The 17,301-nt window shown below is 35.5% G+C and overlaps 1 protein-coding gene across 4 annotated transcripts in view; it reads right to left on the bottom strand.

The window, feature by feature from the left end:
- PHF14 (PHD finger protein 14) overlaps positions 1–17,301 on the bottom strand; it is a 160,639-nt gene that overhangs the window by 124,209 nt on the left and 19,129 nt on the right. For all 4 annotated transcript variants that reach the window (XM_039709696.1, XM_039709676.1, XM_039709685.1 and 1 more), the window contains exons 5-8: positions 10,151–10,310; positions 4,625–4,736; positions 2,333–2,470; positions 231–377 (exon numbers count right to left, since the gene is read on the bottom strand). In XM_039709696.1, the coding sequence (XP_039565630.1) occupies positions 231–377; positions 2,333–2,470; positions 4,625–4,736; positions 10,151–10,310 (557 nt within the window). The remainder of the gene's footprint in view (positions 1–230; positions 378–2,332; positions 2,471–4,624; positions 4,737–10,150; positions 10,311–17,301) is intronic.

The raw sequence follows: 17,301 nt of genomic DNA on the forward strand, positions 1-17,301 counted from the left end.
TTATTGAAATAGATATATAATATATATGAAATATAACTGCATCATTTACAGAGATAATTGTTCTTAGAGACCAAACCCTACAAACAGCTCAGTGCGCTGTTAAATAACCAAGCACTATCAATATATTCCACATTTAATTTTCTACTATAATAACTTTTACCTTCTCTTAATTTCTGTCTTGTTTAACGTGGATTATTAGTACAGAGGCATTTGTGTCACGAGTACAATACCTGAGCTTCTGGTGAAAGCTGCTTTTCTCTTTCCTGCAAGGACATTTTACAGTAAGATTGTAAAGCCAAGTAGTTCTTCCGCTTCCATTTTCTGTCTAACCTGTCCGCATGCTGTTTACAATAAGCAAAAAAAGGGTCAGCTATATCCTGTTTCAGAAAAAACAAAGGGGAAGGAATGAAAATAGAGTGAGACAAAGTAAGGCCAAAGGGTTCTGAACAGCACAAACATTCTGGCGATTAGTTCACATTTTCAAATAGGCATGTTTTTAAAAACAACTAAAAAGTGTGTTTCTAAATCAATCTTGTCATGTTGATGTAAATTACCATATAGGGTGTTTTCCATTGTTTTTATTGCATGATTCTAAACATTTTAAAATGCATTAATGATTTAACTCTCTCCTAGTCAATTTCTGTACTGTATCTGCATTCCCAGGAAAGAAATCCCAGAAAAATAAATTGCTAAGTACAAATCCCTTTAACATATAACATGTATTAATTTCCTGTTGATTCACTTTGCCTTTTAAATTAAATCCTGCAAGTGCATAATAATTCTGAATACTATCAAAAGCAATATACTTGGTTTCTCTAACATTTTTCCAACCATTTTGGTGGCTATACCCTCACATGATTTATCATCTCTCAGATGATTTTTTTCCCATTTTTCATTCCATCATATCTGCACACTATCATGGCTAGGTTTATAGCAACTTTCAGCATCTGCAAACCCCGCAAACAGACTACAAATATCTGAACCATGAAGAGACATGGTTTGAGAAATACATTTAATTGCCTTTGTACTTTCAAAAATGTACAAACAACATCATAAATCTACAGACTAAGAAAAACTTAAAGCAGTCTTCCTTCATAAAGTAATAAAATATTAATAAATTACCTGCCTATCAAATTTCCCTTTATTCCACTTATAAAATATAGACTAATAAAATTTACTCTGACTTTCCTTACAAGCACATTTTATTTTCACATTATGAGTCAGCTTACTTCAAAAATTAGCTGTGCCCTAACATGCATAGACTAATAAAACTTACTCTTTCCTAACAAGCATATTTTATTTTCACATGAGACAGCTTACTTCAAAAATTAGCTGTGCCCTAACATGAGATTGTGTGAGACCTTGATTAAAAATTTGACTACAGACAACATGTAACAAAATTTTAAGTTGGAAAGGCAAGCAAATACATATATCCAGAGGGAATTCACATAGGGCATTTAAAGACTCAACCTTACACATAATCTATTAAGGACAACAACAATGTGCTATCTTCCTATTTATTGGTCCAACAGAAGAAATTATTTTGTGATTCCTTGGTGAATCCCTTAGTGGTCCACTGTTTTCAGAAACGAAAGTGTCAATATCAACAGTGAAAATAAAGCTTGTTTTTGTGTTACCTGTGCCACTTCCTAAGGCAAAGAACTAAATTGTGAAGCTATGAACATGACAGGCTTAATCCAAATGATATTTATCAGGATGAAATTGGACAACCTAAAAGTACTTATACCATAAAAATGAATCAGGAAGTAGAAACTTCAAATCTGAACTGCTTTAGATCATATTACAGGGAAAAAAACTGTTAAGAAAAGATATTAAGAAGTTATCAGGAGGTTATAAATACTTGCTTTTTATTCTGATACCCAAGATTAATGTTATGACAAGGAAAGTCATATCTATGTACCAGAATTTGAAGTGAATACAGGAAAACATGCATGAAAAAGTGGCATTAGAAATATTTTTAATGTCTCAAGTTTCCTATTCGGTATGAAACAGATTACTGTACTACACAAACAGCTAGGTCAGTATGTCACCCTATGTGAAGTTTAGGAAATAGAATCCCTGTCTGTATTGACTGACAGTCTATTAAGCCAACTTCTGCATTAACTTTCTCTATCCCTTTTTCCAGTCAGTTTCAAAAGACGCTCAGAGTTGGACAATTTGGTGAAGGGCTCTCCCTGTACAGTTCTCTTACTCCCTTACTTGTTAGCTACTTAAAAACTTTGTTCAGGACCTGTGAACAAAAAGCTACCATTTCAGGTCATCTCCATAAGCTTTCAATAGAGATTTTTTATTCTACCCTTTCCATACCTACCTCTTCTGCTGCTGCTTCTGAGAGGAGGCCTTCCTTCTGAGCACAGGTCACATGGAAATAAGCTCTGCACATCCCAGCATCACAACTGATGCATACACCAGTTCTGGCAAAACGAGGATCTTCACAAAAGCTGCACTCCTTCATAAAGAAGAATGGAAAAGGCCACAGTAAATATTTCAAGTGCACTTTGCCTAATATTTGATAATTTATGTCATATATATAAAAACCAAACTGGTAGATGACTCATGTGTGGTACAGAAACCAAGTATGCTCCCAATGGCTGACACTACTTAAAGCTTCCTGCTTTCTCAACTCCCACTATTAATTTCATTTTCAACAATTTTAAAGTGCTTAAATAATCTAAACAGCATGCTGGATGAATTTTTATATGAACCTCCATGTATTGCACTCCCCTTCAACAAAACAACTAAATACCACCAAAGCAATTCAAACACAATTAGTTGTATAACCATGATACAAAAAAACCTCCATTCCTCAGCACATGCTCAATGAGTTCAGAGGACAAACAACAATAAAAGAGCAGTGCTCTGAATGACTGAAAACCATAGATAATTATGTACATGTCCTTTGATAAGCAATTACTGAGGAGTAAATATGTGACAGGGCACAAACAAATACTCAAAAATCATAAATATCAGTAAGGAAGGTTGTGATTCACTTAATTAACTGTGGCTTCAGATATGTGCATTCTAGACACAGTCACTTGAAAAACAACCAACTGACATCCCTAAATATGGCCTGGAAAAAAAAGCAATTAACTTATTTTGCAGTCAGATCAATTCCTCAGTCTCTTTCACCACAATTTCAGACCAAATCCCTGTGCCAGCAATCTAGAGAAATGAGCAGATAAGCAGGAAATGGGAACATGCCCTGCTTGAGCAGTGCTGCCATTGAGTGCATAAAGATGGTCTAAAATTATACAGGCATGCATTTCGTAGACTCCTATTTGCTGAATAGAGAGCAAAGTTATCTATCACCTAGAGAAAATATCTCCATGCAGGGAGTTAAACAAAAGAACAGAATGGTAAGGAAAACTCAGTGACTGAAGAATCTCAAAACACCACATGTGCTACACTTGAAGGGCACCCTTCAGCTGTGTAGCTGCAACACCTAAAAGATAAGAAATTAAATGAAAAAACCTATTATATTAAGATGGTTTTGAAGGGGGAATGGAACAATATAAGCTGTAACTTCCACACTTAATATAGCAAACAACATTTACAGCTTTCCAATAGTAATGAGTCTTCTTCACCTGTACAGGTCACTTTCACCTTACTCAGAGCAAGACCAGATGCCCAGATTCTTTACCCTGATCCTATACATCACTCATGTTAAAAAAAGGGTATGATTCATTTCAACAACAGTTTTCAAGGTCTGGGGTGCTTGCCCCAACCTTTTACAAACATTTCTAAACAAGGCTAAATGCCTCAGGAGGCCCAGGCTCCTGACACAGGTATGTTGTTCATGGGCAATCCAAAGTGTTTTAGTCTGTTTTATATATTGTATGCATTTTTAAAACTGCACTACACATTTTCATTTAGTATTCTATTTAACAAATAGAAAAAATTAAAGAAAACAAAAGTGACTTGGCAGAAATGAAACTTTAGAGCTGCAGACTTAGAACTAACCACCTTCCCTCACACTGGCCTGATAGATATGGCTTCTCCACACTGCCTCCATTAGCCAAACAAACAGTATTCAGCAAACTAATGAGTGCTGTCCTCTGCCCACTACAATGGTTTTCTGTATGGTTTGTTCATGATTACTTTTGATCTGGACTGAAAACATTTACATAGAACCATGTATCAGTTCAAGTTGAGTGGATTTTGGTAAACACTGCTTTGGAACAGCCTGTTGTATGCATACTAGCTTACATAAAAACTCTAGGCACATCTGCCCCTTTCTTAATCAAGTTAACATCCCATCTCTCATCTTATGAATCCTCCTTGCTTTCCATTCACATTTTGTCAATCTGCCACTGACTTTAAAAGCAATTAGCACCTCTGTAAAAAATCAGGGAAGCTGGGCAAAAACAGTGACTGAAATTACGGAGAACAGTGGTAAGGGAACAGATAGAAAGATGGAGGGAAGAGCAGGTAGGTTGTAGGTATAACAACCATTTGATAAACTTTATCTCATTTTCAGTCCTTAACCTCACTACAAAATTGCTATAAAAAAGAAAAATCAAGTTGGGAAGATGCTTTTTATTCTATTACATGTAAAATCATAAAATACAGCTACCTGTTGCCACTACATCTTTTCTAAACTTACCTTTGCACCATACTTGGAATAATTCATTTCTGTTAGTGTTACTGGCCGCAGCTTGTCAATATCTCCAAATGCCACTCCTGGAACATAGAGGGCACAAACAATGTGGACCCACCTAAAACAGCGGACAAAATTAGGTTACTGTTATCAACATTTTGATCCTATATTATACTCACCATTTTCAGATTTCAAAGTGCCTTGTAAATGCTGCAGATGCTAGCTGAAACACTTGAAGGAAAGTACATTAAAAGCAGGGGTGGAGTGCCTATTTGGAATTCAGGAGCTCAGACACTGAACCATAGAGCAAGGCCTTTCAAAGGCACTGGCATTGCTCTGCCAGTCTGGATCAAGGGCTGGGCTACCACCACCTTTATGTTCTGATGGCTCTCCCAAGGGCTCCACACACTTTTCAAGGAACATGAAAGGTATATGAAGATTTTGGTGTTACTTATAAAGCTAAGGCAGACAGATATTTTCATAATGTGGCAGGGGGTAGGAAGAGAACAAACAAAATTATACAGGTAGTCACAGCAACACTGAGCTCTGAGCATATAGCTATGAAGCACTTAAAACACAGCATCAGTCAGACTTTGCACTGTTAGTTGCACCTGTTAGTATCACCAAAACTAACTAGTTTTAAGCAACATCAAGATGACTTGCATTCAGGAATAAACACATCTGAGTAGCACAACAGAAAGGCCTATCTGAAACTCAGATAAACAGACTTAGTTTACTTAGTTGTTCCCTTCTTCACTGGCCATAAAAGATCTAGAGAGCAAGAGGTCTCAATCTTCAGTCCTGAGGGGTAGGAAATGAATCTGGACCTTGGAGTACAGTAATCGAATGTCACACAATGGTAAAGGCTTCAACCTCAAGACTGCTTTTTGACACTCATCTTCCTAACCTTCTGAAACTCTCAGCTACCCAAAATTAGCCTTGCAGCAGAAGACAAATTTTCCTCTTCTTCTTCTTCCATTGTTCTGGTAATAAACACTTTCTAAAAGATCCAGCTCTCACTGTCACAAACCATCAGTTAGCAACAAACTCAAAATCTGCACGGCATGCGTGACTCAAATTAACTGAGACAAACTACTGCAAATAATCTTACTGTTTTATCAAAATTCAGGAAGCATTTGCTACTCCTTGCACCAGGTGGGACAAAACCGTGACAGGCAGAGGGTCAAGATTGCTATTTTTTAAATTATTTTAAGATATTCAAGAAAATGGCCTTTCAATTGCAGAGATTGTAGCTAACACTTTGAACCTATAAAGTCCCACATGATATATATTCAACTAGAGACTTCAGACATAACTAAGCTGAAATAGCCTGCTTGAGCCTCAGCAAGCGTGTTAATTCAGCACTTTACAATCTTCCCAGTCATTACTGTTTAACAGTAAATGTAACACTAGTGAAGACTAAAACTCTCTTCTGTTTTAATCAAATAATAGAATCTACTCCCTGTATTCAAGAAGACTCATGATGATGTGAGAAACACTTCTCCCCTTGTCTCTTTTAACAGGGATTCAGTACAGACCTGTTACCACGTGCTAAAATCTGCACTCATGCTGCTGTACTCTTTTTCCCAATCTTCTACCACTGTTCAGCCCATCTCTTCTCCCTCCCTTTCCTTTGTATGTCAATTTTAAAAATTCAGTTATACCAAAGCAATAACATCCTTGGTTCAAGTGTACTTAAAACAGCTACTGTTATTAACTAGCTGCTTACAGATGAGAGAAATACTGAAGTTGATGGTTAAACTATTCAGGAGCTCCATGTAGCCCTGGTTTCCCAAAGCAGCACACTTCTCATCACCTGTTCTTAGGCCTACAATGATGGAATTTATAACACTCAGATTTATTAAATTTCATGTTATTTATGAATCATATATCCCAACAGAAATTACAAAAAAATCAAAATATTAAAGGTTCAGTAGCAAGCTCAAAAATACATCTATATTTCAGTCTTTACAGAAGTTAACAATGATCTTTCAATGCACAAAACTGGTGAACAGACTATTTACTTACCATTTTCCCCCCAAACAGTCCAAGATATTAACTGGATAACAGAAAAATCCCAGTAACAGTAAGAAACTACTTAAAAATCATTAAATTGCTTCACTCAGTAAGAAATTTCCCAGTAAATCTAACAAGCCACAACACTGACTGACCATTGTGTCATATCCGACACGATTCTTTTCACTTTTGTATTTAAAAACAAGTATTTATCCTATGGCTAAATCACTCAGATTTGGGAAGCTAAGTAGTAAATTCCCTTTAAAACATATAAACTTAAAACAATTAGAATTATGTATATCCCAAATACACATTTATATGCAAGAACTGCATATTTTCGCCTCCACAAATTTTACTAGTGTTCTTCACATCCATGAAATTATTTGGTCACAGCACTGTTACTATCGGAAGTAGCAAAGAAAATTTAAAGATGAGTTACAATCTTGTCTTTAAACAATGTAGTACAAATATGGCAGCCTGCGAGCTGCCAGAGAGCAAGCTGAGACACTCAAGTGTTCTGCCAAACTTCTTCCTGCTCGGAAAGGGAGAAAACCTCATCAGTGGTTTTATTACAGCAGAAACACTCCAGCATGCCACCACAGACCTCCAACTTAATACGATGTTACATGTAAAAAAACAGATTCTTCTCATTAGTATATGAAAAGTACATCTTTTATCTGACTCCCCAGAGAACCAGTGGAGGCACAACCAATCCCTGCAGGGGAGCAATGGAGCAGCAGGTGCCACCTCTGCCCTTCCATGCTGCATCCAGGAGTGGCAATAGCTTGGCCTAAATCACTACCATACTTTTATGAAATGTTCCTCTACTAAAAAAAAGCATATGTACATGCTTAAATGCACATTTTGGTAAACATTATGATTTACTAAAATAAATACCTCATTGACATGAGCCTATTATACTTGTTTATAAAAGGAAATTTAAAAAAAACCCAAAACAACTAAATACAACACACAGAATGAGACCTGTAACCTTGAGATAAACAGACTTCTTGTTTGTAAACAAAAACATCTGAATTCTGTAGGGCTTCTTTTCTATACTCTTCCTTTAAATTAAGGTGTGTAATACAGAACAAATCTTCATAAACAGAAGTTACATATCTCCACAATTATTATTCTTAACAAAAATCCAAGGTTCTGGTTGGAGATTTTTGATAGTAAGTTTTAATACAGCCCACTAAACATACTCTCCGAAGTTCAATATAAAGATACACATCTACAAGCAGCTGCTTTCTCAATTTAATTTGCACAGTTTTTTCATGCTCCACTGGTGTATTTAATGCTGCTGCACTCTGTAGGAGTTTATCTACGATAAACCCAACAGCTGGCTGCTTGCTTCATACTGACCTTCTCAAAATGTTTCAGTGTATGTCACCCAAGTATTGCAGTAGTACAGATTTAAACTGCCATTTCTGTGTGATTGGCACACAAGTGCCTCATTTCTTTAACCACCTATATGTGAACTCAGACCTGAATCTTTATTAAAAAACATATACAAGTCAGTCAAGTTCACAGCTGAAGCAGCTTCAGCTGCTTTTAATACCAGTTCTAAATATTTTCCTGTTCATTTATTTAGCTGCACATGTTTTAGAAGCTTGTAATTAAGACAAATTGGGTAATCAAAGAAGAATAATCTTCCTTGTTACTTTACCATCCATTTAGCTGGGAGCAATGATGACAGATGTTGATTAGGAAGGAAGAAAAACTCCATACTGAAACAAGGACAGAATTTATATTTTTGGATAATAGCAGTTTGAGAAGTAAAATTTCATAAATTCACATTTATACATGTGAAACTGAGAGATTAATGTGAAAAGGCTTCTGCTAAGAAATTAAGCACCTCATTATTCTAATGATTCACCTTTCATAAAAAGAGAGAAATTATTCCAATTCGATTATGAAGAGAAACTGACTAGGTTTGGTTTGTGATATTTTGAGCACTGATGCATATGGAGAAATTATTTTTAACAGGTGGTAAGTGGATGAAGGGCGATGGTGAGGCAAAGGAATCTGTTACTTAGTAGTCCCTTCCTGCTAATACATCAAGAAAACCACTGAGTTGGATTACAGTTAACTGAGTACAATGGAAACATAATGGACACAGTCCCAAGACCCCACCCCTAGTCTACAGTGTCCCCTACCCTTGAGGATTCAAATTCATAAATAAATAATAAAAAGAGAGCACAGGAATTTTCACATATTAATAATGTCAACTAGTAAATAGCAATTGGTATCTGTTGTTTTCTAGTATATAACCTCTTCATCTGGGAGAATAAACTTATCCAGAATAGCAATATCCAGCAAATGAAGATATAATAACAATAATAAAATATTGTGATAATGCCCACTGTCACCAAGGTAGGCATGTGCTTCTGCACAGACAACCAATGTAACAAAGAAAATACTTCCAGGTTAACTAAAAGCATATCACCACTTCACAAGAAAAAAAATAAGTAATTATTAAAGTGCTAACTTATAATTTCTACTAGGATCACATGGGAAGTTATATATATAAGGCTTAAATTGTTTGCAGAACACAGGAATAAAAATGTTGAAATAACATTTGCCAGGTTATATCAAGTCTAACACTTCCTGTTACACAATTGACTTATAGTCTTTAAGAGTAATTTTTTGCATATAGAACCATTATTACCAAAACAGAAAACAACTGGAAAAGCACAATTTGCTTAGTTGTGTAAAGGCTTTATAAGGAAGTTGCACATACACTCTTCAACCTACTACAGACCAAAAACAAGGATCTGAACCCTAAAAGTATTTAAAAATCACGAATACCTCCAAGGTTCAAAACCATTCACTACAAACCTTGTCTCATTTGTGTAACTTTTCAGGTGCTGCGCTTTTCATAAGCTTTAAAAAAAAACTCCTTTTCACCACACACCTGCAATTTATACAACCACAAAATGTATGGGGAAAACCTTAATTTTCATGGTCAATTAATTAAAAAAAACCCAAACAAAACCATGAAGCCATGCAGCAAAACCTAGTAATACTAAGCATAAATCAGAGATCACTGATACAGCTTTTGTCTTTAGTACAGATAACTAGTTATTATAAACATATATATATATTTATATATCTTAATTTATTTTCAAACATGACAGGAATTGAAGACATCATCAGAATTAATCTGTTTATTCTCAAATTAGACATTAATTCAATCCTAAACAGAAGTAAAGAATATTCTCAAAAATCAAGACTATAATCCTCATAATTCTAAATAATCATAATATACAAGGTCTGTCTGAATACCTTTAGCACATCTTCAATATAATTTTATTATGCTACTTTTACCCATTACCTGCCATTACTGACCCAGTCCTTTGCTCTACTAAAATAAAAACATGCAGTTTTCCTCCCACTTACATCCTATTTGAAAGTCAGTAGACTTGAGCAGAGTCTCTACAAGGTATAAGAAAAAAACCAATCTTTTAAAGGTAAGAAAACACCAAATTCAAAACATTGCTTATTCAGTCTTACCTGCCTGCATCAGTCTCCTTGAAGATCCCATCCTGGTTGGGACACAATTCACAGCTAGGTGTGACACCACATTTGCATGCATCACAAAACCAAGGCTCTGTGGAATTTTCTGAAGCTGAACTCATGATAGAGTCACTCTCTCCATCAACACCATAGCAACCTACACACAGGACAAATGGAAGATCAGTGTAAGAAGGGACAATTGTAGAAGTAGCCACTTGCCAGTTATGACTTCAGAAGGAAACATAGACATATATCCATTCAGGAGAACAATTCAAGAGAAATACTGAGATACTAAAGAAAGTTTACAATTGCTTTTGAAATTATTATGGTTAGTGCAAAATTTACATTTTCAAGTGAGTTTAATTCTATAAAGTCATCTGTTTTATGTGATTGTATTAGATTACAACCAAAACCAGTAAGAAAAAAGACTGTTTCACTTTATTCTTCTAGCTATCTAGGAAGAAAAGAAAACAAGACTTGAAGCAACCAAAGATTAAAAAGCACTCAATGCATTTTTTTTGAGTAAAGAAATATATTTCAAAATAAAAGCAACAAGCTCTTCTCCCTGAGAATGAACATTTTTTGGATGGAAGGAAAGAGTGTTTGGATTTTCTTGTAGAGGTTCATTACGGCAGTAGAATCCAGTTAACAATTACGCAGTCCACTTTTCCATTCAGCATGCAAATAAACTACAAAAGAATAGACACATGAAATAAAAAAGACTATTTACCTACTTTATGAGTTGTAAAACTGACCTTAAGAACTCCTGTGCAACTTAAAAACCAAACTATAGTTTGTGGAGTACAAACTGACAATTTTGAGACACCACACTGGTGATTGATGATATATTTGTACCTGGTCTTAAATTATAGCTAGGCTCAGTCATACAGTTTCTCCATTCCTCAGTACAACTAGGGCATTCTTTATGATTGCTAAGACACCTATGCATGCTTAATTACCACAAATTTAGGAAAACAGTGTCTTTAAAGTGATTTGTTATTTAAATTTTGTACAAGAGCAAGAGCTGTATTAGTACCACCACAAATGACAAAAAGAAAAATACTAAAGCTAATCACCACAAAACTGGTTTTCAATATCCCACGTTTTGAACATTTAGCTGCTATTCAATAGGAGAAAAAATATCTAATTGTCAACACTTAAAACATAGTAAAGATTTTAGTAGAAAATTACATTCAGCTATTTATCTAAGGCAACAATCAAGTCAAAATTTGTGCTTTCAAAGCAGTAAAATTACTCAATTCTGCAATTAAATAGCAACATGATTTTTTACTTTGTTTCATTACCCGCTGGCTGTAATAAAATAGCAACAGTGCTCCAACTGCCCTTGCAACAGAAACAGAGGTCTGCACAATACACAGAAACTACACTCAGGAAATAAGCAACACTGCAGGAACCGCTTAAGAAACACAGTCTTCCATTACAGGATGAGCCTCATCAGTAAGAATTAAAATAAGATGACAGAATGTTTCTTTTCATAATAAAAAGTGTCCTAGAATGAAAGGACAAGTAACGTGCAGAAGTGCATTCACAGACAAATTTCATTAGGGATATACAAGATCATATAGCTCATGCATAGAGTCACTCCATCTTACATTATACCACATTAATGTGGTATAATGTAAGATGGAGTGACTGTAGCTCATGCATAGAGTCACTCCATCTTCCTTATAATGTGGTATCAGCTTAAAGCAACATTCCACAAAACTAATTTTTCTAATTCAAATAACACAATTTTGAATAGATGCCAGCAAATTTCCTTTTCAGCAATAACACTAATGTACAAACACATGGCCCATCGATATCATAGAGCTGAGGAACGTTTTAGTAATTCCTTTAGAATTCAAAACATATTAACATTTTCTTAAAAGTACTTACTAAAAATTTCTTAACATTACAGATGCAATAATACTGTCCTCAACCCACACAACAAAATAAAATCAGTTTCTTTTAAACACTGATGCTTCTTCACCAATTGAAAGTAATTAGATTTGGTCTTCTAGCCTAAGTGCCATCAGTCCACTAAAATTAGAATGATGACCTCCCCAAACTGTCTTACCTTCATTCAGAAATAGCTGCTTTATAATACTTATCAGTCATTTATACCTCATTGTTTTTTATCTTTCCTCCTAGAAAATAACACAAATGTGCTGCAATTATTTAGATCCTTATCACATGTGCTGGCATTAAACATTATTTCTATAACAATACAAATATACTTTCCAAAGTGGGGGGGGGGAGTCCATATTTTTAACCCATTTTTTTGCCCCAATTTGTATATAAATCTTAGTGACAGCTTTAAAGAGTTTAAGAACACTGACAGATATGGAGATGTTTACTCTTTCACATAACTAGCATTTAGTAAAAGCTGAACACCATACTGTTACAACTAAAAGGGGTGGTCTTTAGCTGGAGAAAACAGACTAGATTACCATGAACCATTGCTGATAAAAACATCAAAACAATCTGGTCCACCACAAAGCTGGAGAAAAGGAAATCTAGCCTGTAAGACTGGCGCTGACCTGGTGTATGCTGCCAAATAAAGCTGCTGAATCAAAGCTGCAATACAAAACCGTGCTGGCTCTGAAGCTAGGTTTCACAGAAGATACTTTGTAATTGTTCTTGAATGACTTCTGGTAAGAGCCAATTTCAGTATACTCCAAAGTCTAAATAAATCATGAACATAAATGTAAATTAAATATATCATTTTAGAACCCTTAAAAATGCTGAAAACAGCAAAGGTTCAACTTACTATTACCTGCCTTATTTTGCTATGCTGAAAAAATTATTTTGTTCCAATTAACAAAAATTTTAAAAAGTATTATTTTCATGACTTCAAAATGCATAGTTATGCAAATACAAAGCTGCTACTTGGTAAATCATTCCATCCCATACTGAAGATCAATTTAAAGTTGCTCAATCCAATGATTCTGAATGAATTATTGGGAATTACTGGTGTTGGAACAGAAAGCAACCTAAGGGCTCACTTAGTAAAAGCATCAGGAGGTAATCTTTAGGTTCCCTCTAAAAGTACTCCAATTGTACAGACTGTGTGACTACTTCAGGCCTGAAAGCACAACAGGGGGAAGGATACAGAACCTGTAAAAGACATGTTTGGTTCCAAGTATTATCAGTGCACCTTTGACCTATTTGGCATTAAGTCAACCAGCTGCCCCTATGACTGGAAAATATGCTGAAGAAAAGCAAGTAACTTTCAAACACTTTGCTTAAAATGCATGATGTCTTTCCTTGACATTCACAAAAATTTTGAAGTCTGTGTCTTCACACCCCTAAGAGCTCCTTTTGAACTTAAGTTCATTAAATCCTCATGTTTGCATACTCTTAGATTTCTGTATCAGAACTCCATTTTGGACACCTCTTTGAACACCACTAACACTAAACAATAAAACCAGTTTAGTATAATACTAACCTTTGAATTTAAACACATGAAATTCAGAAGGTAAAATCTTCACACCACTTACTGTTCCATTAATGCCATCCATATATTACGATTACAACCAAGTTGCCTGTCAAATGTATGCCATTAGATACAGAAAACAAACTTTTTATTCCCTGATTTTGATGCCATTTTACTCTGCCAATAGCTTATATTTTCACGTGATTGTCAATAAAAAGAAATTGCTCATACTTTAAAATAATACCATTAAAACAATTGTTTTGAAATTTATACCACTGAGAGAAACAGATATAGAGACCTAATTCTTTTTGTGGCTGCAGCTGGTCCTCTCTTTCTCTGGGAAGGCAATGTTTTACCAAAGAGGATATCTGCATGCACCAACTACATCTATATATACTCTGAAACACAAACTATACAGTAAACCCTATGTTGGCAAAATTAAATGTTGTGAGATCGCAGTATTAAAAATATATTTCATTCAATTTTTAATTGGACCAACAGTCTAAAACAAATATATTAATAATTTAATGCATCATAAATTCAGAACAATATTTTTATTTAGTAAATGGAGAGTATTAAACTACATGATTTTGAAAAATGGATTTTTATACCAGATAGCAGCAGACCACAGTAAGGGGCAAAATTAAAATGCAAAAATGTTTTATTACACTGTAGAGCATATGGCAACTACACTATCATATTTAGCAAGAGAATTTTTACTCTCTAACAAACACACCAAAGTACAGTAAGAAACAAAGATAGGAGATGGAAAAGAAACTGCTCAAAAAATGTAGAACTTTTCTCTTTTAAGCCACAGCAACTAACCCAAGGACAACAACTGGCAAGCATCCTACTTATACTTGTGGCACATGCTACGATGTGTGCCAGACATCTTCAGACACACTGCAATCAAGACATCAAAAAAACTGACAACACAGTTGGAGGTGTCCTGTTATTACAAGATCTTAGCACAAATGCGTTTATCCAGAATGACAGATTGGTGTCTAAAAAAGACTTTTATAAAAAGAAATGACAATTATCTTCATACAGAAGTAAAAATTCTGAAAAGGAACGGTACAAATTCAGTAGGGAATATTTTTTTCCCCTTTTTTTGTGTTGGGGGGAGAGGGAGGATGTGACAGGGACAGGCTGATATGTGAAATGAGAACACATTTTTAATTGATAGACTTATTAATTAATTACAGGCTTTTCAAACTAAAAGATGAATGCACTGTGTAAGAGTGGGTATGAAATTAGCATTACACATATGCTACTTTGCAGTTTTAAAGGCAGTTAAAATTCAAACCAGTTATTTACTCCACTAACTATAGATTTTTGGACAAGTGTCTGCAGTGCAAAGACAGCTTTTGGACAAGTGATGGAGGCCATGCAAGTGATATGAACCTCACACAGTAAATAGTTGTATTAGAAAGTAATTTCTCACAATCTCAGAACTCGTCACTAAGTCAAGTACAGGTATTTATTAAGGGTCCATGACTTTAGGTCTGAATGAAAACTCCCCTCTAACTCTCGGCCATATTGTTTCTTCCACGTGAGCTCTGACAGAGTTGTTCCCAGATGAGTTATCACCCTCTTTTTCCAAGGAAGACCTTATGTAAGAGCTCATTAATGCAAGCAAGCAATCCAACAGGAATATAAGTCACAACTGAACAGGCAGCTGCTGCACCAGGTCCTCAAAAGGAAAAGGTGGCAGCATCATATATCCAGGAGGGAGCCCTGATACCCAGAAGAAGTAGGTTTGACTCATAGGAGTATTTTCTCAGCTGATGAATAACTTCACATTAAAACTGAAGTGGCTGCCATAGAAAAACATCTCTCAGGCACCAAAGTATAAGTCATAGGTGTAGGACCCCCTCCCAGTGAAGAAAACAGTAGTCAACAAGGAGAAGGAGAAAATAAGGTCTTCGGGGGAAGAGCAATCAAATTCTCAATATCATCATTATGTGGGACCCTGGGTGGGACACCAGTAGGGTGTGAAAGGAGTGCATTCCTTCCACATAATTATTTACCATGCTATAGAGAAGAAAACAGGCTCATTCATAATACCACTTGAAATTGCACACAAAAACTATGAAGAAAACCCCTGTGGTATTCTACCAGCTTACTTTGGGCATTTTGGAAGCTTTGGACATTTTGGAAATGGGCATATTTATCTTCCTAAGTGCAGGTAAACATCACTGCATTGATTTCTATCCAACTCATAAATAGGAGACTCTTCCTTCAATACTGTATTCTGAAAAACTCAAAAGCTCAAACATTATAACTAATTTCTGGACACAACATGATACCTGCAGCCATAGCAACATATCTACTAAAGGAAACCTGAAAAAATAAAACCAAATTCTTGGATTTCATTGTGTTTACAAAACACATTCACTCATTACTGGAACTTATTTTTCAAACTACCAAGCAGCTGCATATGAGAATACAAAGGACTATAAATACAGTCTGTATCTGTGATCTGGCTAAACATTTCCAAAGTACAGATCAAAGCCACTTCTATTAAGAGTAAAACTTGCTTCTATTAACTTGAGTAAAACTTGCTTCTATTAAGTAAAAAAATAATTCTCAAAGCCATGTTTATATGATTAGACAGTAATCACCTTTTCAACTACTTTTCAATTTATTTTGGAAATCAGCCAAATTGAATGATTAGGCAAACAGGGCCAAAAAGTAACAGTTGCATTGCATTTTGGTTCTGACTGTAACTTCTTAATGATACGCTGTCTTCATGTAGTACTTGTGCATTCAAAAGTAAATGGTCAGTCAGTGACCACTAGGCAGGAGTGCAGAAATCTCCAAGTCATTGAACATATATGTATATATAAGATCACTGGATCAAACTAAAGCTTCAAAGGTTCCATTTTTTTTATAATTGTTCTGCTTTTGGCTGGGGTGGAATTAATTTTCTTCATAGGGGCATATGTGTGGCTGTGTTTGGAATTTGTGCTGAACACAGTGATGATAATGCAGAGATGTTTTTGGTATTGAAGAGCAGGATGTGCACAGAGCCAAAACCTCTTCTATTTCCCCTACTGCCACACCAGCAAAGAAGCTGGGGGTGCATGGGAGACTGGGAGGAAATACAGCCAAGACAGGTGATCCCAACTGACCACAGCGATATTCCAGACCATATGACATCACACTCAGTATACAAAGTGAAGGGAAAAAGGAGGAAAGGGAGGATGTTTAAGGTGATGGAGTTTGTCCTCCCAAGTAACCATTACATATGAGGGGGCCCTGCTCTCCTGGAGATGGCTGAACACCTGGCAGCCCATGGGATGCAGTAAACAAATTCCTTGTTTTGTTTTGCTTGTGTGCATGGTTTCTGCCTTCTCTATTAAACTGTCTTTAACTCAACTCATAAATTTTCCAGCTTTTACACTTCACACTCTCTTCTGATCCTGCCAGTGGGGAAGTGAGCGAGCAGCTGTGTTGGGCTTGGTGGTTGACAGGGGTTTAAACACAACAGAAATATTTTTATTTGCTGCAAGCAATTATTTTAAAAAATTACCGAAAAAAGCCCAGATTTAAAACAGCACTTGCGTTTACTTATTATAAAATATTCAAGTACAGAAAAACACAGCAAAATAACTGTCCATTTCTATTGAAACTATATTCATACATATCTAGAAATAAAACATACCCACAGAGTGTCAAAGTAAAACTCCAAACTGTTCAGCTTCAAATT

Source organism: Passer montanus, unplaced genomic scaffold (assembly GCF_014805655.1).
Source record: "Passer montanus isolate IOZ18808 unplaced genomic scaffold, ASM1480565v1 scaffold10, whole genome shotgun sequence".
NCBI lineage: Eukaryota > Metazoa > Chordata > Aves > Passeriformes > Passeridae > Passer > Passer montanus.